General features: G+C 34.8%; 3 protein-coding genes and 1 non-coding gene across 7 annotated transcripts in view; 1 reads left to right on the top strand and 3 right to left on the bottom strand.

The window, feature by feature from the left end:
* Positions 1–20,317, top strand: part of LOC108821772 (uncharacterized) — a 102,513-nt gene that overhangs the window by 2,568 nt on the left and 79,628 nt on the right. The window lies entirely within an intron of this gene.
* On the bottom strand, positions 4,177–4,248 carry TRNAQ-UUG (transfer RNA glutamine (anticodon UUG)). The gene has a single exon. It is a non-coding gene; the product is annotated as a tRNA-Gln (tRNA).
* On the bottom strand, positions 5,351–10,848 carry LOC108819285 (transcription factor bHLH110). Of its 3 annotated transcripts, none has more exons than XM_018592290.2 (7): positions 10,419–10,846; positions 9,383–10,070; positions 8,293–8,424; positions 8,031–8,096; positions 7,612–7,677; positions 5,977–6,036; positions 5,351–5,868 (listed from the first exon to the last, which is right to left on the bottom strand). In XM_018592290.2, the coding sequence occupies exons 1-7, from the start codon at positions 10,562–10,564 to the stop codon at positions 5,695–5,697; spliced, it is 1,332 nt and encodes a 443-aa protein (XP_018447792.1). In that variant the 5' UTR covers positions 10,565–10,846; the 3' UTR covers positions 5,351–5,694. The 3 variants fall into 3 exon arrangements, with proteins under 3 accessions (XP_018447792.1, XP_018447795.1, XP_018447794.1); XM_018592293.2 differs by having other exon boundaries at positions 10,429–10,573; XM_018592292.2 differs by lacking the exon at positions 5,977–6,036 and having other exon boundaries at positions 10,419–10,848.
* LOC108818809 (splicing factor U2af small subunit A) lies at positions 18,457–19,915 on the bottom strand. Of its 2 annotated transcripts, none has more exons than XM_018591743.2 (2): positions 19,758–19,915; positions 18,457–19,560 (listed from the first exon to the last, which is right to left on the bottom strand). In XM_018591743.2, the coding sequence occupies exon 2, from the start codon at positions 19,537–19,539 to the stop codon at positions 18,658–18,660; it is 882 nt and encodes a 293-aa protein (XP_018447245.1). In that variant the 5' UTR covers positions 19,540–19,560; positions 19,758–19,915; the 3' UTR covers positions 18,457–18,657. The 2 variants fall into 2 exon arrangements, with proteins under 2 accessions (XP_018447245.1, XP_018447246.1); XM_018591744.2 differs by having other exon boundaries at positions 18,457–19,555; positions 19,758–19,909.

The raw sequence follows: 20,317 nt of genomic DNA, 5'->3' as shown, positions 1-20,317 counted from the left end.
GGAGATGTTTCAAGGCATCATGATCGGTGTAAAGAACAAATTCCCGGTGAAAGAGATAATGTCGCCAATGCTTGATTGCCTGGACGATGGCATAGAATTCCACGTCATAAGTGCTATATCGAAGACGGGAATTGGATAGCTTCTCACTAAAGAAAGCAATAGGCCGGTTCTGCTGACTTAAAACCGCGCCAATACCAGACTTAGATGCGTCCGTATGTAACTCAAAGACTAAATTGAAGTTGGGAAGGGCCAAAATAGGAGTTGTGCAGAGCTTCTCCTTAATAAGATGGAAAGCTCGATCAACTTCTGGAGTCCATGAGAACTTGCCGTCACGGATACAATCTGTAACAGGAGATAAAAGACTGTTGAACTGGGAGATAAAACGCCGATAGAACGAAGCAAGACCGTGAAAGCTCCGAGTTTCAGTGATTGTCGCAGGAGTGGGCCATGTTCGTATAGCTTCAACTTTACTTGGATCCACTGATAACCCTTTAGCCGAGACAATGTAGCCCAAAAACTGCACTTCATTGACTCCAAAGGCGCACTTCTTTCGTGTTGCATAAAACTTATCACGTCGTAGTACCTCAAGAACAGCACGAAGGTGACGACTATGCTCGTCCAAAGAGGAACTAAAGATGAGTATATCATCAAAGTAAACCACCACAAATTTGCCGATGAAAGGTCGGAGTGCTTGATTCATTACGCGCATGAACGTACTAGGAGCGTTAGATAATCCGAAAGGCATGACTAACCATTCAAATAAGCCTTCTCGCGTTTTGAAAGCGGTCTTCCATTCGTCTCCAGGATTGATACGAATTTGATGATAACCGCTGCGTAAATCCAGTTTGGAGAAGATAGAGGCTGAACCAATCTGGTCAAGGAGGTCATCAAGGCGAGGAATTGGAAACCGGTAGCGTACTGTGATCTTATTAATAACCCTGCTATCAACGCACATTCGCCACGATCCATCCTTTTTGGGAATGAGCAACGCGGGGACAACACATGGGCTCAGACTCTCGCGCAGGTATCCTTTAGATACGAGATCTTCGACTTGCCGACGAAGTTCTTCATGCTCAGAGGGGCTCATTCGGTAATGAGAACGATTTGGTAGTGCTGCATCGGGAACCAAATCTATACGGTGCTGTATGTCCCTGAGGGGAGGGAGACCAGCAGGAAGATCCTCAGGAAAGACATCATCAAACTCCGAGAGGAGCTCAGAGAGTTGTGGTGACGATGATGGACTGATAATAGACACCGGAGAAAGTACCAAAAGCATGACGAGTCCCGTTTCTTTCATTAGTGACTCGAAGGGAGCTCGTTGAAGAAGAAGGACTGGTGCGGTTGGTGTGGAGATAGAAGCGGGTGCCGGTGGTGTCGCACTTATGGACGGTACTGTTGGTTTGAGAGTGAAGGTGCGATCATTGAATTTGAACGTATATGTATTAAGGAAGCCGTCATGTATCACGCGTCTGTCGTATTCCCACGGTCGTCCAAGTAAGAGGTGGCATGCGTCCATAGGAACCAGGTCACAATAGACTTGATCTTTGTAGGCTCCACCAACTGAAAATTGAACCAGGGTGCGGCGGGTGACGGTAAGTTCATTACCCTGATGCAACCATCCAAGCTTATAAGGTGATGGATGAGGTTCGATGACTAAATCAAGCTTGGGGACTGCAGATTCAGCAATCACGTTCTCACTGCTACCAGAATCTATTATAAATGTGCAGACCTTGCCATTGATTATACACCTTGAGGAAAATAAATTCTTGCGTTGTGGAGACTCCTCAGAAACCTTAGGAGTTAAACATGTTCGACGAATCATTAACAAAGAACCTTCGTCTGCTTCCAATTCTTCTGTTATCTCGTCAGGGCTATCATCGTAGACAACCTCGACATCGCGACCAGAAGTATCGAGCAGCAAACCTCGTTTATTGCGGGTGGGACATGCTGATTGTCTATGTCCGGGTTCACCACAAGAGTAACATCGTAGGCCTACTGGTCGTGGTTGTCGTTGCTGATCAAGAGGAACAATAGCTGTTTCTGACTTTGATGTTGTACTGTCGGAGGTGGACGATGAAGCTGCAGACGAAGTGGTGGTAGCGGGACGGTTTTGGCGACTTGTGCCCCATGCTGGAAAACCATTCCGGTTCTGAGACTCTACCGTTAAAGCTTGTTGATGTGCTTCCGAGATAGTCTGGGGACGAAACAAATTCAATGTGAACTGAATTTGTTGTCGAAGACCTCCAATAAATCGCATGACCAGTTGTTGTTCTGAATCTCTTATCTCCACGCGGTTTATCATCTTAAAAAATTCCGTTGCATACTCCTCGACTGATCGTGTTCCTTGTCTTAGATTTTGGAATTTTTGGAACATCAATTGATCATGGTTGTAGGGCAAAAAAAATTTTTGCATCTCCCTCTTGAGCTTATCCCAAGTAGTAATTTTAGTTTTTCCGAGGCGTGGTCTCGTTGTTCTGCTTTGAGCCCACCACGCAGCTGCTCGGTCGCGAAAGCGAATTGCAACGAGAGGAACACATTGATCTAATGGGACCTTCTTAAACTCGAGAATTTCCTCGACGGTAACAAACCAATCGAGTAATTCCTCCGCTGAGTTTGAACCTCGAAACTCTGGAACTTCAACTTTGAAACTTGATCTCCACGCAGAGTTGTCATGTTCATCCTCTGACTCGGATTCGTTGTTGTCACGCTGATGACGAACAGGTGGAAGCGGAGCAAACGGGTTGTCATCGTCTTCCTCTTCTTCTGAATCTGCGTCGCGACGGGTGCGTGAGTTGCGTCGATGGCGGATTGCTGGAGCTGTATTCTGGGTTGTTAGAGCAGCTACTGCTTCCATAAGAGCCGCGACCTGAGCTTGTAAAGCATTTACGGATTGTTGCGTAGCTGGTGTTTCATCCTCCGCATACTGTTGAGAACATGTTTTTCTAACCATTGTAACCGGTTAGCTGATATTCGGAGCGTAGCAAAGCTCTGATACCAACCTGGCGCAGCGTACGAATGGGTGAACGGTCGATCTAAGAACTTAGGGTTCTTCGAGACCTGTTCTTGGATCGATTAAGGGTTTCTTTCGATAGCTCCTTAAGACCAACTTCTTGTTAGATGAATTGAATCGAATTAAACAAGGGATAAAAGCCAAAGCTCTTCTTATTATAAAATCAAACGTATCTATCATATGAGCCATAGTTCTACTTATATAGTAGTTCCAAAGCCACAAACCAGCTAGGAATAGGAAATAAAACTTATCAAAAAAAAGGAAATTATAAAGTTTAACTATTTTTAAAAGTAAATATCAAAAAAGGAAAACATGAAGGTTGTTTGAATCTTCATGTTGGCGCTAATGTTGATGATGCTGCTGCATCAACATCAAAGAATGATCCTATGGTTCCAATATCCTCCACATAGTCATTGAACAAAAATGCCTGGCCATTACAAAAGGATAAGTTAAAGGTCTACATTGGTATGAAATGCTAAACAGTTTTAAGAAAGGACCCGGACATTATATATGCTCCCTAACGGCCAATGGAATGATTTCAGAACCAAAGTCATCGGATGTAAGATAACCAGATCTTAGAAGCTTTATCAAAACCTTTTTTTCTAAACACGTTAACACCATGTATGGGAATGTCGCGGCTTCTTTTGATGGTAACGCTGCAAGCAAGAAAGTTAGTTTAGTTTAACAAAAGATATCATCAAAACCCCATGTGCAAGAGAAGAAAACGCTCCTTTAGCTCTCTTGCTTGTAAGAGAAAACAATCGAGTTCCAGCACTGCCGCATAGTATGATAGATCTTCATTCTTTGGGCCTGCTCTTGGAGTTCTCAACAGAGGTTCCTGAAAATGCATTCTTTATATCAAGACAGGACTTGGAAGAAAGAAAAAACTACTCACGGACACGTCTCTTAAGATTTGAAGCTGTAAAACTACATTCACTAAACCAAAAAAAAAAAATTTGATTGATGAGAGATTCTCTTTGCCAAAACCAAAACACTAAAACATCCACACTCTCCTTATAAACCCACAACAGCTACGAGAAATCTAGTAAAGTGATCGAGTTTTTGCTTCCAAAAGGAAAATCTAGTCAGATACTTTTTTTTTCAAAAATAAAAGTCAATCAAATGATGATTCCAGTCAGTAAAATACAGCTTCATTTGGCTAAAAAAGGTCCTACCGGGAGTCGAACCCAGGTCGCTGGATTCAAAGTCCAGAGTGCTAACCACTACACCATAGAACCACATTGACCCATTTGAATCCATTAAAATAATACTTTCGTGCCGAGTATCAGTCCATAGAGATAACACACGTGGTTTAAACCACTTGTCCGAAGGTCTCAGTACCAATTTTGTTTTGTCATTTCTAAAAAATTACAACATTCCTCTGTATATTATGATATTCATGCTAATTTGAATTATAACTTCAAAGCCCGTTTAAGTGAATTATTAAGACGTAAAATTTAGTTTATAAGACTAACTCAATGTCACATAAGTTGTTCTAGCCGATTTATATAGCGCCACACACTTGACTATACATTTTTTTGTTCCTCATACGGTCTTAGAGAGTTTTGAGTGGTCTGATCCAGTGACAAAAAAAAAAGAGTGGTCTGATCCTAGTAAAGCTCAAATAAATCGATGAGTTACACCACATTGAATATGTGACTCATGAACGCTTAGAAACATCGTCATGTAATCAGATACGAAGAACATTTGTCGATCACTGGCCTGATAGCTTCAAGATATGAAAGCTACCTCCAACATCTTCGTACGTATTCCCTAATCGAGGCTTAGTTTAGCTAACTTAATTGCACTTACTCTTGGATATGAAGATGGTAGTACCTTTAAGGAGACAAGACACCATGGGTAACTAGATTTGCCCACGTTCAAAAATCTATATTTGTGTCAATCTTTTTTTTTTGGTAAAATGTTTAAATTTTATACCAAATTTTAAGTTTTTTACAGAATATAGAGATAATATTGACAAATGTTATATTTGTGTCAATCTTCTTTATATGTTGTTTTCAGTTTTACGCGATAACTACGATCGGTTCCAAGTAAGGTGGCGTTCCGGAAGACAAAAGCAGAAAGCAAAAGAGGACGAGTTCTGAAGATAACTGTTTTGCGTCCGCTCATCTTAGAACTCACATGTGACATAGACTCACAATAAAAATAGGTGACCATATTCGAGTGTTCTGGATTCGTTAAATTGTCTATCGATCGAGTATACAATTAGTTTGAGCCATATTTTTTTATTTAATCCGACATTGCCCTCATTTGGAGAAGATCCAAATAATTAACCACGCTTTTGCTTTTTTTTTCTGTAAGATCCGAAAATATTCTAAGAGCCTGTTAACATATTTTTATTTGGTATATAATAATGTTGATCAACGATAATGACATAAAACGAGGTGAACAAAATAAGCCAAAGCTATTCGATCTTAATTAAGCCCCCAAGTAGAAATATATCGTCAAGTCTCATTACTAATCATAAATGGATCAAAGCTGGTCTATCCTGGTTTTACTTCCCCTTTTTAATCAGGACGACCAACTTTGCTCCACTGTCAAAATCGAAACTTAAACCACAACCAAAAGAGATTAAAGAACTATTTCTCCACCTCCAACATTTTCTACCTCCAAATCCGATAATGATAACACAATAGTCGTCCTACAGTGTCTTAAGTGCACGGCTAAGTTCCACCACCAAAACCAGTTGGGGTTGGCCAAAAGCCACTACCAAGACTGCCTCCTCCATCTCCACCATCTCCAGTAACATAAGTCATGCATGACAATGGCACGAGACATAGCCCACGGCTTCTTAGATCCCTCGTCTCTTCCTCACTCCCTTCTTGTGGTAGTGAGCCCTAATTAATTTTAATTTAAGATAAGTAAATTTTTGGACAAAATAATAACATCGGAGTGTTCTTTTTTATGTAAGCTGTAGTATTGTGTTATAGGTTTTCTAAGTATACCAGTTGGGAGGCTTTTCCTGGTCGGTTCCTAGATGCTCTCATGTAGGGAACGCTTAGAGTCTGCCCATTAAACAAGCAAGTTTGTCATTTGAGTTATGACAACTTTACTAGTATTTTTCTACATGTATTTTCTTTTTTTTTTGTCACGAATTTCTACATGTATTTTCAATTTTATTAAATGATGACCACGAGCATCAGCTTATATAAACATTTATCTAATTATCCATTAGTTAAATTTTAAAAAAACTAGACCTTGACCTGCCCGACCGGGCGGGTATTTATTTTATATTTTTATTTATTTTTTGTTTATACTAAATGATATATTTATAATATTTAAACATAAATTTAGATTGAAAATTAATATTTGTTGTTATAATAAAAATAAAATTTAAATGTTTAACAAAACATTTTGATATAAATTTTAAATTTCCTAATTAAAATAATATAGAAGTGTGTCATAACTTTTTCCAATTTCAAAATTTTATCATCCCTTAAAAAACAAATAAAATAAATTTATAAATACATAAAATATATAAACATACTTGGATTTGTTGTTGTTTATTTCTATAACTTGACTCATGGCTGTATAAATATTTGCTTTCACTAAATTTTTTCTATGTACTAATGATAATATATATATTTGTAAATTAATATGTATTACATAATTGTTAATATAATATTTTAAAACAGCAATTTATTTATTACTTTGAATAATTATATTTTATGATTTTAATCGTCTATTATATCACAGTGTAACATATTAAAAATCTAATATTTATAACTAATTGAACTTATATTATGAAACATTATGCTAATAACTTATGAATAAACTATTTTATATTTAATTTATATGTTATATAATTTGATTTTGATGTGTGATTTTTATTTTATTATTTCCATTAATAAGTGTTAAAATATTAATATGTTAATACAAAATATATTAGGAAATCTATTATAGTTAAGATTCGATTAAGGAAGTATATTATTTAAATTAGGAAAAACATTAAATATTTAAATATATTATTTAAATAAAAAAAGACAAAATTTCTTTAAATATAACTTCATTTAATAATTCAATGGCATGCAATTGTAAATAAGATGAAAAATTCAGCGATAATTTAATTTTGTACTTATATTTTAATAATATAGATGAAATCAAAGCTACTTACGAGTAGTGCGCCAAAGAGGACGTGATAAGATAAATATCAAATCTAGCTAATCTCTTTGCTTTAAAGGTAAGCTAAAAGCCTATGGAACTAATTATATTAGTTTTCGGATATAATTGATTAGCCCATACTCCATAGTTTTTAAAAGTTCGATAATTTCAGTACGTGTTAGATTTATGTATATAGATTATATACTAACTAATATAAAAAAGTTGAAAATAATTGGTAAAGGGAACGGATCAAGAAGAATGTCGTGGAAGTAACGTATGGAATTAAAATATATATTGCTGTACTCCAAAGGTGCCATGTAAATATCAATTCAACTTCATTCCTTTACAATATGTATTGGTACTTTCTTATTTAAATATCTATGTTCTATGTATTGATCAAAAAAAAAAGTTCTATGTATTGATCAAGATCGTGTACGGATAAATAAACACAAACACATGCATGCGTTGAAGTAAATTACCTCGATCTGGCTCTGTAGAAATTTGATGTATCCAATTGCCTCCATTAGTACAGATGCTGTATCTGTCTACACTTTAGCATTTTTAATCAGCTAAGCTAATTTATCATCTAAACATGAGTATGAAAACACCTTTATCTACTTCAGAAAGTTCTTTAAAGTCAATACTATCTAAATAAATGGTTATAAGAATACTTTTTCTATTGTAATAAAATACAACATCATATAATAAGTATCCTATCATGAATTACGCCTTGTTGATCTATAAAGGTTATGAACCAGAAAAACTGCTACTTGAAAACTTATCGAATCTATCCTCTTTAATTGTTTCAATTGTTTCTCAAATCTTAGTACTATAGATTATTATATCTGTTTACGAAAGAATAATAATATAAGAAATTAAATTACTTCTTGCTAATTACCTTCCCAAATGGTGAAACCAACTGCTGCAGAGCTGCTATTCTGTCTCCTAACTTCTCTTTCCTCACCTGTTTTCAATTTCCCAACATATATATAATCAATACAATGAACAATTAATCAATCTCACTATTGCTTTAGTTATATAGATATAAAATGCTATTATGTGATAAAAAAGATATAAAATGCTATAATCATTTATAAATTTTTAATTAGGCTTTAGTTAACTATTTTGTTTTAAGTTGATGAAGAAACAAAAGTGGTAACCTTGAAGGGTGGGCAAGAAGAGCGTGATTGCACACGCGGTTTCTTGGAAGCAGTTTCTCCTGCCTTTGGCGCCATCACGAAGTTATGTCTCTTCCCTTCACTTGCTTGAGGTTCGTTACTGTATATTTCCATCTTCAGCACAAATAAAATTTCAATTAGTATTGCTTACATAGTTACTTATACAATCATTGTTGTAATTATTATACGATATAAAGAACAATAATAGCCCCGACAATGAGAGAAAAAAATTAACAAAAAAGATTCATAAAAAGACAATAAAACAAAGTAAGGAATAAAGAGAAAAGAAAAGAGAGAACAAAGGTTGATGTTTCAGTTTAAAGAGAGCTGCTTACGAATTATGTTAAAAGGCTTAGTAGCTCAAGCCTTGGCCCTCCAACCAAGAACCACAGCATCAAAAAAAAAGATGAATAAAAAGAGGATTAAAAGTTTATACGTATATATATACTACTCTATATCTTATTTTCTTTTATCAAAACTTTGTTACCAAGCTCCAATATATTACAAAGGTCTCACACTTTCTCTAATCTGATTAATCTACTCTAACTCACAGTATTTCAGTTTCTTTCAATGTGTTTTTTTTCCGTAATTCCACAAAATTTATCATAAGATTTATTAAACTTATTTTATGAGTCCAAGTTTTCAAAAAAGTTCTGCGAATAATAATGCAATCTATTCCGTTGATTCGTCAAGAAAAAAGAATACATATACAGAAAACTAAGCTTTTAGACTCTTTTGTGACTGACATAAAATTATGAGAATAAAGCTGAAAGGTTACCATGCCGTAGTATGATCCCATATAATACTTTACTACTTTTAGAATTCAGAAATAAGGGTGAGCCCAAGATAAAATATAAACATAGTTGTACATTTTTTGTAATACATACGTAATAGTAATATTATATATATAGCCCTAACTTAATGCTTTCAGATGCACTAACTTCACAAAATCCACCGTCAGACCAATCCTTCAAAGCATCATTTATAATTTATATATATATAAAAGATATAAGAAATAGAGATACTTTTCAACAAAAGAAATATAGAAAGTAATGACTCAAAATAAACTTACTTGATGACCAGGAGAAGAAGAAGGGTGGTGAAGTGTTTGCTGCAGATGATGATGAAAGGGGAGGCCGAAAGGAGTAAAATTTCCTCTAATCTCTTGAGAATTTAAAGGAGGAACTAAGACATTCCCTTCAAACAATCTTCCATCCAAAACTTGCATGTTCATATCAAATGGTCTTGGGATGTTGCTTATCTTCTGAGACTCGCTCAAGCTTGATATGTTTACGCTCGGGTAAATCTGGCTGAAACTGCCTCTGTGAGATTGAGATGAAGGCGAAGATGAAGAAGACGAAGAGGGAAGGCTGCTGGAATAATCTCCATTGATGGGGAAGCCAGAAGATATAGTATTGAGAAGAAGCTTTTCAGTGTAGTCCTTGTGTTCATTGATCTTCAAATAGTTTGTGACCACTGGACTGTTTAACATGTCTGTGAACCTGAGCATGCCTTGTTGATGGTCTGAGGTAGTTGCTGAGGAAAGCTCTTCCTTGACCTTGTGAAGCCCTTCATGGTGATGATAGGAAGATTCGTTATGTGTCCATTGTAAAGGAAAGTCTTGTTGGATCAAGGAGTGATTGTGGATGTTAGAGAGACTCATACATTCACTTGTTCTGTTGTTGTTGTTGTTGTTGTTGTTCTGATCTCTTGTGTTTAACATCTCATTGTTAAAGTTATGACTCAGGCTCACACTATTCCTGTCACAAAATCACAGAGTATTTTTTTTTTGTGAATCAATGCAAACTTCAGAATATCACATATATAAGAAGATAAATATAATATTAGTATTTTATAAGCCACTTAAATTCTATCTTGTTGTCTTCCTCACTAACTTATCTTTCAAAAATTAGAAGAAAAAGAAGAAAAAAAGGAAGAAGAAAGAAGAAAGATTCCAAATTCTTGACATGTTGATACCAAGAATATTCAAAAAAAGAAAAACCAAATAGCTGCAGAAACTTATAGCATACACGTGCTAATATAAATATATACATATATATGGTCATAGGTACTAGAGAGGACGGATAGTGTGTTAATGAGAGACTTACAGAGAAATACCTCCTGGACTCCATTGATGGACAGAGGAAGCTTCATAGCAAGAAGGGTTGGAGTTATTATCTAAGGAAGAAGAAGAAGAAGACGACCCCACAAGCTGTAATTGATCTTGAAGCTGATGGAGATTAGTAGAGTCCATGCATATGTATGAGAGATGATATATATTTATTATATATAGTTGCTCTCTGTATCTATGTGTATGTATCTTCGTGTGTAAAGAAAGATGGAAAAAGGAAAGATGACTTCTGAAGAGTTTCTCTTGAAAATCCCAAGAGATTTATAGTAAGATGAAGTAATTAATTAAAATTGTTGATGATATCTCTCAAAGCTTCCTATTCCAGCACATCACATAACATTACCTTAGCTTTTTTGAAGCTTGACACATCTCTCTCTCCCTCTCTCTCTCTCTCTCTCTACTATTTCAAGTACCTATATTATGAAAAGCAATAAAAGCAATAAAACCTTCAAAAGAAAGGAGGGGAAAATCATTAAATAATACAATAATATATGTATAATATTCTTCCCTCTCATGGACTCTCTCTCTCTCTAGAGTGTATGCCCTACTTTTCTATTTTCACTATTTGCATATATATGTTACTACTTTGTATATAATTTTGTATTATCTTGTGTAGCTTTTAGACCCTCTCTCTCTACAATTAGAAGGAGATGATTAAAATTCCTGAAAGCTATGATTAGTGTCCCAAGCTCCTGCCTTCGATCCCAAGGCTTTGCAACAGTTGTCTCAGACGAGATATGATGGCATCCATCCATCTCTGTCTATTCCCACCCAGTCACCCCCACAATACGACGTTGCTTTCTTTATCTCTCACTCACTCCCTTTATATGTATACTGTATAAATATTGCTTTTTATTAATTAAATTTGGGATGGTACATGTGTATATGTCTAGTGTAGCTATGTAACGGATATCATGTAGAAAGTATACTGAGCCCAAACCCACTCCTGATTATAGAAGTTGCGTTTGAACTTAACATTGGTCATCTCACTTGTATTTGAACATATACACATAGGTATCCAAAAAATCAACTGTTATTCGTAATTCCAACCTCAGTAAATCAAGCTACTTGGATGTAAAAATGCCCGTGGAATGTAAGCACGGGGATGTACTAGTAATTTGAACATTCTAAAACGTCGGTCGGACAATCATTAATTACATGTCAAACATTTCATTCATTTTTACGAAAATTTAAAACCTTAGATTCAAGATCTCTTGTATCTCTTTGCTTTCACTAGAAATGAATCCATGTACTTGACAAACGTACAATAAAACTTGTGTATGAGGCTGAAACTTAGAAAGCGAACAAACGGAACTCATTTTGTGCTTTTGAAGTGGACTCAGTTAGCTATTAGAGATGGAAATGATGATCTCGACGGCTTTTTTTAATACTTTTTTCAAGTGGAATAATTGTAGTAGCAGAAACCACCACCAAGAAGCTCAAGTCAGAAAAAAAAAGGAAATCAGTCATCACTCACTGTCATGATGACGCAACTCCTCCAAAAGCATGTTAAATCCATAGAAGTTTTAGGGGCTAAAAATCAATGTTTCACTTTTTATGCTTAGGAACAGAACTACACAAATGGGAATGTCAAGCTGGAAATGAAATGAGAGGAAGGGAATATACAATTGTTCAAAATGATTCAAAATTTTGGTGATTTCGAAAAAGACCATACTAAAATAAGCAGAAGGAATGCCACGGACTGAAAGCAGTGACAGATCAATAACTTACAATCAGCAGTCATTGATCCTAGTACATACAGAGTGAGCATAACATTTATGCAAGAAATGACTTGGCAAAATGATGAATATTAACAATTAGGTATTGTGTCATATTATAATGTTATATATGACGATTGGCTTTTTGGTTATTGTTGAAATTAATGTCTTTCAGAAAAGAGAATTGCTGAGTTGTAGAACGTAGCTATGTGATCAGTAAATGGTTAGTTTGTTTTAATTCAGGAAGATATTTACGAATGTTATAGGTATGCTTGTTTGCCTAGTTTGTGTCCATATTTATACCAGTCCACTATCACTCTCTTTTAATTGTAATCGAACGAGCAAGAGAACAAAAAGACATTATAAAAAAATCACTTTTTCCGTTTCAATTAAGTTTTGTTGTAAAGTTTCATTACAAAATAAGTGTCTGTTTTATGTTTTCAGTATAGTTTTACATTAGTTTATCTCTTTTGTCTTGAATTAAATTAAAAATAATAACAGATACTGATTTTTAATAGTTATAGATTAAAACAAAACTGAATATCTAGTTATATTTTTAATCTATATGAAAAAATCTTAAACGATATCTAATTAAAAACGAATTGGGTATTATTTTGCTTGGAGTGAATCAGGTGAAATTCATCTGGAAGTGAACATAACTCTTACATTAGGAGTGAACCCTTAAACTTGTGGGTCTCTATTATTTTGCTTTTATTATACTTTAACTGTGGGTCAGATCTATGACCGAAATACTAACAAGAACAAACTAATATATATTGTTTATAAAGCATTTCTTATCAGTGACTCAAAAGTGCAATGAATTCAGAAAATGATTATACTACTGTTGATAAAGCTGTTATATACCAATTCGATCGCATCTAAATAAATGTTTTATTAATCAACTCATTGATCGTGTGGAAAGCAACTAATTCAATCGGTTAACCAGTTAGTAATTCGTATCAGTTCAGCCATATAAATAACATGATAAATAAGGTAAAACATGAAAAAGAGAGTAACAAGACTCGAATCAGAAGAAAGGGACATTGGAGAACGTGATGAGATCAGAAAGAGTATGGGAAAAACTTTGTTCTCACTTTTTGTGTTTCTTTATCTCTACTTGCACGCTCACAAATCTCTTTTTCCCCTGTAATTATATACAAGAATTAGGCTTACTCCAATATCTACTTGCGTTAACAAAAGAAATATATTGATATGTCTATTTGTATCTTGGTGGTCTTGGACTTATTATGGTCGACTCTGAATACTAATTAAGATCGTTGCAAATTATAGAAATTTAAACTTTATACTCCACTCAATTGGGGTTGACCTTAGAAAATATTAAGGCTACGGGCCAAAGCATGTAGTATGGTCATGTTCTACCTCTAGGCTTTATTTAAACTCATTTGGTCAAGTCTTTTCGAAAATACTGGAATAATTTTGCTGCGATTTTATTGGAATAAAATGTGTTTTTTCAGAATCAATTATTAGAAACTAGATGTTAAGGTTTAGTGGAAATTTCCGTCTATAAACCTATTTTGTTGTTGTAAATGCCAATCCCAACTTTAAAATTTACTTGTTAAAGGAGATTCTGAAAATTAAAATGATATTACCTAGATATTCAAATGGCTAAATCCAATATCTAGTAAACACCGAACCTACGAACTACACAATTCCAGGGAGATCGACTGATCCCTCCATCAATTAGATCAAAGAAGAAAAAACTAAGTATCTTATTTAACTCAATACAGGGGATATGTGTACCGATCTAAGAAATAGGTCCAATAAAAACAATCAAGGCTCTAAAAACTTGAATACAAATCTTAAATGCTATAACTAAATAGAACATATAAACAATGCTAAATGAACACAGCGATAGTAGTCTCTCGTGTCAAGCTCTAAATAAGAACTTCATTCTAACTCGAACATCATATACTCCTCAAAAGACACCATACTATAGTATCCTAATTGATCTGGACTATATCTTCGATAGTGAAGATTTATCTTGTTCTCAGCCGTCAATTTCTAATGATTTCCAAAAACAAACACATCATAAGGAATACTGAATATTCTGAAAAACAGTTTGATGTTAAAAGGAAGATCATATAAACCTGATTTGTTTGGTTTTTTCATTGACTACTACGCATACTCTGCCGAACTGTCTATAGATGATGAATCGATGGATATGCTAATACTAACCTCTAGTATACAAATCACATATTTTGATCATATTCATTTGATCACTCGTTAATATTTCTAGCTAATATTCATATATACATAACATTCAAGTATATACATATGTAGATACATTCCACCAGGATGAGTATTGAAATAGCATTCGCGAATATGTTCCAGAAGATGAAGAAATGATGGGCTCCCTCTATCCATTATTCAACTTGACCGTAGATCTTGAAAAGCTATCATGTGTTAATCTATTGTATTGTGTGTGCCTTTTCAAAAGTTCTGTAAGAAATATATGTATTAATATAAAAGGTATTAGGTGTAGGAGCTAAATTTGTTTTACATCAGTTACCAATCAGGGCTCCATCATCGCCATCATAACACATCCCTTCAGAAATACTACTCGTTTTTATTAGTCACAAACTGGTCAACACTTCGTAAAGATAATTTTTCATAGATGGATCAGACAGTTTGATGGTGATAATAATACCATTAACTTTATCACGCCTTTTACAATTTAAAATATTATTTCCCCTTATCATGCTTATCAATATGTTTGTATATATATATCTCTTGGTACTTGATAGATATACTAAGATTTTCTTGTTTATGAATGTTAATATCATTCAGTTCATATGGTATAAAGGTTTGTGAATGATTTTCAGAACTATTGATCTGGTGAGCCTATATATATATATAATCAAATCATTATTGTAACATGGCAGAGAATACAATAACAAGAGTGATAACCAGCTGCAACTGTATTTCATGGTATCTACAAAAAGATGAGGAACATCATCTTAGCAAGGAAAAAGAGGGAACACTTCCAATCTCTTATGGCTTTGTAGTTGAGATAGATTATTTCTTGTAGGCTTTTATTTTTATTTTTTTCCAAGATAGTTCAAACCTAAGATCTTTTTTTTTTGTAAAAACTTCTTTTCAAATAAATGGGAGGTGAAAATAAACCGACCCGTTTAAAAATAGATCCGAACCGGTTGACATAAATACTGAATGGATATTGTTTTATGGTATTTCAGGTTATAAATATTATCCGAACCGAACCTGAACTTAAATGGATATCTGGTAGAATCCAAAATATTCGAAATCTCAGATAAAAAGAACTTGAACCAAACATGATCTTCATTTTTAATATATATCCAAAACACACTAAGATATTATTGAACATCTAAAATAATTATCTAGTACATGTAGGTTAATAGTTGAAGATAGTGGTTCAACCTTGAAACTTTTAGATTTTAGTTTTGTTTTCATCGAATAATGTTTCTCATTTCATTTCATGAGAATTTGGTTTTCCTTTTATGCTTTCGTTTATTTGATTTTCTTTCTATTAATAGTTATGTTTACCTTTCGTTTGATTTTGAATTATCACGTTTGATGTTCTCTTTTTTTTATTTTTAGGTCGATTTTAGTTATGTTTTGGTTACAAAATATGTATAAATTAGGTAGTTCTAAACCGGAAAACCGATTTACCTATATTTTGATCACAAAATAGATACAAATCAGGTAATTTTAAACCGAATAGCCGATTAAGATCCGAACCGGAAAGTACATCGGGTTTTACTAGTTCTTTGAAGATTTACTAACTTCAAATATGATGGAATCCGACCCAATCCCAAACCAAACTTTCATATAATCCAAATGAGACTGATTTTGATAAATCTGAAAACCCAAAACCAAATTAATTAAAACTAAAATCTGATTGGAACCAAGAACTTCCAGGCCTAGCTAGGGGCATCTTCTTGCTTGCCAAAACCCTAATATATAATTACTTCTCTATACACGTGTACATTACAATGTATTCTCCAAAAATCATCAATAAAAGCAAATGCTTTCTTCATACCAACTAATCATATCCGTTTATTCAACCAAAAACTTAACCCCAAATCCATTGAACTGGATTTATAAACGCGGATTTTGTATCTACATAGGAAAGCAACTAATGCTAATATAATTAACGATTTCACGAATAAGAGTTATTATCTATAAATACATATAGGCTATGCAGTGACGACGAGGGTTCATGATTAAATAGATTTCAACGGAAATTAAAGATGGTCGTCGTTGGTTAATCATATGCATTATTATGTTAGAAAGGAAAAAATAAAATAAAAGATAACCTCTCGTTTTTGGGGTCAAATAGAAAAAGCAGAGAACAAAGTCCTTAAAAGGAGGGTTCTTAAAAAGTATGTTAAAGCATGTTTATTTATCTTAAAGTTGTCTAAGAAGAGGACAAAGGCTTTAGAGCAGGGGAATATTTGCTTTCTCAATTTTAGGGCATCTCAGTCCAGCATACTTTCCCCATCCCTTCTCTTTATTATATTTTTTAGAAATATTTTTTTTAGTTTCTTTACAACTACAAAATCTGATTCATTTTATTTCAGTTTCATTATAATTTTCACTTTATACTATAGAGAAATTCAACCAGACACGCGCATGGGTTGTTATTTGAGCTATACATGGAATGTTATGTTTCTATAACGTAACGGTGTTCAGTAGTCCATCATCTATTATTCCTTTTTATTTATTTTTGGGGCTTGTAACCAAAAAATGTTTCTCGTCTTATTACTATAATTTAATAATCTATAAGGAATGTTTTTCTGTCGCCTAATCTATAATGAATGTTGATGTAGTTTGAGTTGATAGATGCTTGTTTTGTGTATATCTAGACTCTAGAGCTAAAACCCAATATATATATATATATATGAACTTTCAAATTCGCAAACAATGAATTTTGCGAATATTTATAGTCAAAAGAATAAAATTTAAGTACGTTTACAAATTACTAAAAAGAACAAAAAAAATTGCCAACTAACAGAAACGTTTAAGATTTTTTTATTGGTAATGCAATGTGTTAGGAATTTTTAGGGAATTAAGAAGTTAGCTCATCATGTTTTAGATAAGAGACCAAAACATTTTTAAGTGTCTATTTTTATGGCACTCGAACTCGTGATCTTGAAGATGCTCTCTTCTTTAATGTTTAGTTAGTAACCGAGATTTGGTTTTAAGTCGACCATCGTCTTGATGCAACCTTTTATCATAGAGCAGCGGGAAAATTCTTATTCCCGATATTTGTCTGTATATGATGTAAAAAAAATTCTTGAAAAGTTGATAAAGCTTCGTATGGGTGTTAATATTATATAACGAAGACGGCAAAGACTTTCTCCACGTGGTCAATCAACATGTCTGCTTATCTACATAATTGATTATTCATGTGATTAAAAAAAAGTTAAGTCGACAATATATATCTTATGTGTGTCCAGACAATAAAAGGTAAGAATAAACGACTTTTTGTTTGTTTTGTTTGATACTTGAAAAGTAACACGTATCCTGTAAAGTAAATGACATCGTCGCGGGCGATGGTGTGGTGGCTGGTTGGACGGGCAGACCATGTTGGAAGTGATCGTGGCGCTATTTGAGTGAAGAATTAATGAATTATTGTTGATTAATCGTGTTTTCTGCATATAAGAAAATTACTTGAAAAAAATAGTCGTTTTAATAGCAATTTTACGCAAATTTATAAAAACATTTGATGAGTTTACGAAGAAAATAAACATTTTTACTATTATCAGTAGAATCGATAACCATTTGGCAGACATAGTCCACCATATCAATCTAAGGCAAACGCTATATATACAGACTCGCTGCATCAAAACAAACATATAGAATTGAGACACACACACACACACATGTCTAACGTCAAGCTAGTGATTTAGGTATCTAACTATTATTTTTAAGAACATTAATTATAAGGAGATTGTTGTGGTTTAGTCCAACACTTGCATCTTAAAACTCAGTTTGAATCATAATCTTGTAATTCAATGCCTTCTTTAGCAATTCTGTATATAAATGGATTCAAAAGTTGTTTTGGCTTTAGGCGCAAAGACATGGGCTAGGCATATAATCAATCTCCAAATAAGGATCACCAACATAAGTGCTTCTCAAATAATGAGGGAATAAAGCTAATAAAAGATGGGATGATGTGAGCCTTGGCTAATGTATTCAACATACATCTAATCTTATCAGTTTGAAAAAAAAACATCTATCTTATCACACATAATCACATATACTCATTACTTAAACCTACTAATCAAGAGTTGATGAAGAAGAAAGGAGAATGTAAAAAGGAAACTAAACTCTTGTATAGTACAAAGTTCTGAGGAATATTGGTGAAGAGGATCAATAACAAGTGGACAACGTTTTCTCTAATCAGAAACTAACCGCAACATTTTTTTTATAGTTCCCAAACTAGAACAACCAAATGACTCAGTAAACGAAGAGAATCAGAATCCACCCACAAAGTTAAGCTCCTCCCTCTTCCTTCTCCTCCCGTTCCCTGTTCCACTGCTCAATCCTTGCCCTCCTCTCCTCGCTTCCTTCTCTCCCACCACCACCAGGGCTTCCCTCACGTCTCCTCCTAGAATAACCGTCCCTGTCTCCTCTCTCACTCCTTCTTCTCCCACTTCCATGCCTATAAAACTCCCCATCTCTGTCCCGGTGACCAAACTCCCCCCTGCGAGGAGGTTCACGATCACCACGCCGGTCATACTCTCTCTTCCCCCTGGGGCTCACACTCCTACTCCTACTCCTACTCCTGCTTCCCCCTCTTCTGTACGACCTCCTCCTCCCAAACAGCTTCCTCCTCATCTCCCTCGAAACAAGCTTCACATGCATAAAATTACAATACCCACCGCGCCCACAGTTATCCTCCTCATACTGCCTACACGTCGCCTCCCTAAAATCCGTCACAGGCGAAAACTCCGCGATAATGGGCCGGCCCAAGTAACTCCTCCCTTCCAAGGCCTTCAAAGCCGCGGCCGCCTGATCCTCCTCCTTAAACTGAACATACACATTCCCAATCATGTGGTCAGTAATATTATCGCAGATGTTAAGGCTCTCGATCTCCCCAAACTTCCCGAGCTCCTCGTATAGATCCTCGAAGAAGTCCTCGAAATGCTCTTGGACCTTGCGCGGGTCGAGTGGCTGCCCCTGGGCGTCGATCCCGGGGGTGATCACGTCGGGTCTTTGGTACATGTTGGAGAGGAGGAGGGTTGGGGAGATGGTGGGACGGTTGTGGATGCGGGAGCAGCGGTCGCCGTGACGGCACGCGCCCATCTTGAAGTAGAATGGGCAGTTGACTCTGTCCTTCTCGGTGCCGTAGATTGAAGCTAAGTGCTCCGCCATGGGAAGAGAGCTGTTTCTAACCTAATCAACAACAATCAACGATAATCAATAATAATCAATAATAATCAACAATAATCGATAATAGTTACACGCTTAGATTGAAAAGATTAAGTATCCATTCTAAAGCCGTGTTACGGAGATTGAGAGATTTGTGATTAGAGAGATTGTTAATAAACCACAGAGACGGCGAAATCGAAGAATGGGGAAAGAGAGCGTACAGAGTGTTACGGAGATTGGGAGAGTTGTTGATTAGCTGCGGCCGTCGGTGGAAGAATTTGTCGATCGAGGCGTCTCCGTCGGGCTGGTTGATGATCTAGGGTTAAGAGAGAAACAGAGATTGATCGAGGATTTTTATACTTGTAATTAATTGGAAAAAAAAAATATGAAAATCGGGTTTTTTTTACCTTTTCCGTCTAATATGTTTTCACCGCACTTTTACTTTTACTTTTCTTTTCTTTCTACTTTTCTAGGATGTTTTACCCCGCAAAAAGGTAATAGGGGAAAATGCAGTTTGGATTATTACAAAGATCTCCAGAAACTATTTACTAAAATTGTTTGACAGCCAATTTTTATTAAATAAATTATTGAAAATTTATGCTATTTCCTTGCAATAATCATGCTCTTAAAGGCTAGTGGTAAATTAAAACAACTATCAGTATATATTTTAGCAAAAGAAACTATAAAAAAATACTATAGATATTCAATAAATTAATAAACAGAATTAAATTATTTTAATCTTGAATTGAACTGAAAGTATACTATAATCTGATAAAAAAAT

The sequence above is a fragment of the Raphanus sativus genome, chromosome 8 (genome assembly GCF_000801105.2).
Source record: "Raphanus sativus cultivar WK10039 chromosome 8, ASM80110v3, whole genome shotgun sequence".
Taxonomy (NCBI): Eukaryota; Viridiplantae; Streptophyta; class Magnoliopsida; order Brassicales; family Brassicaceae; genus Raphanus; species Raphanus sativus.
This window is presented reverse-complemented; position numbering and strand designations above follow the sequence as displayed.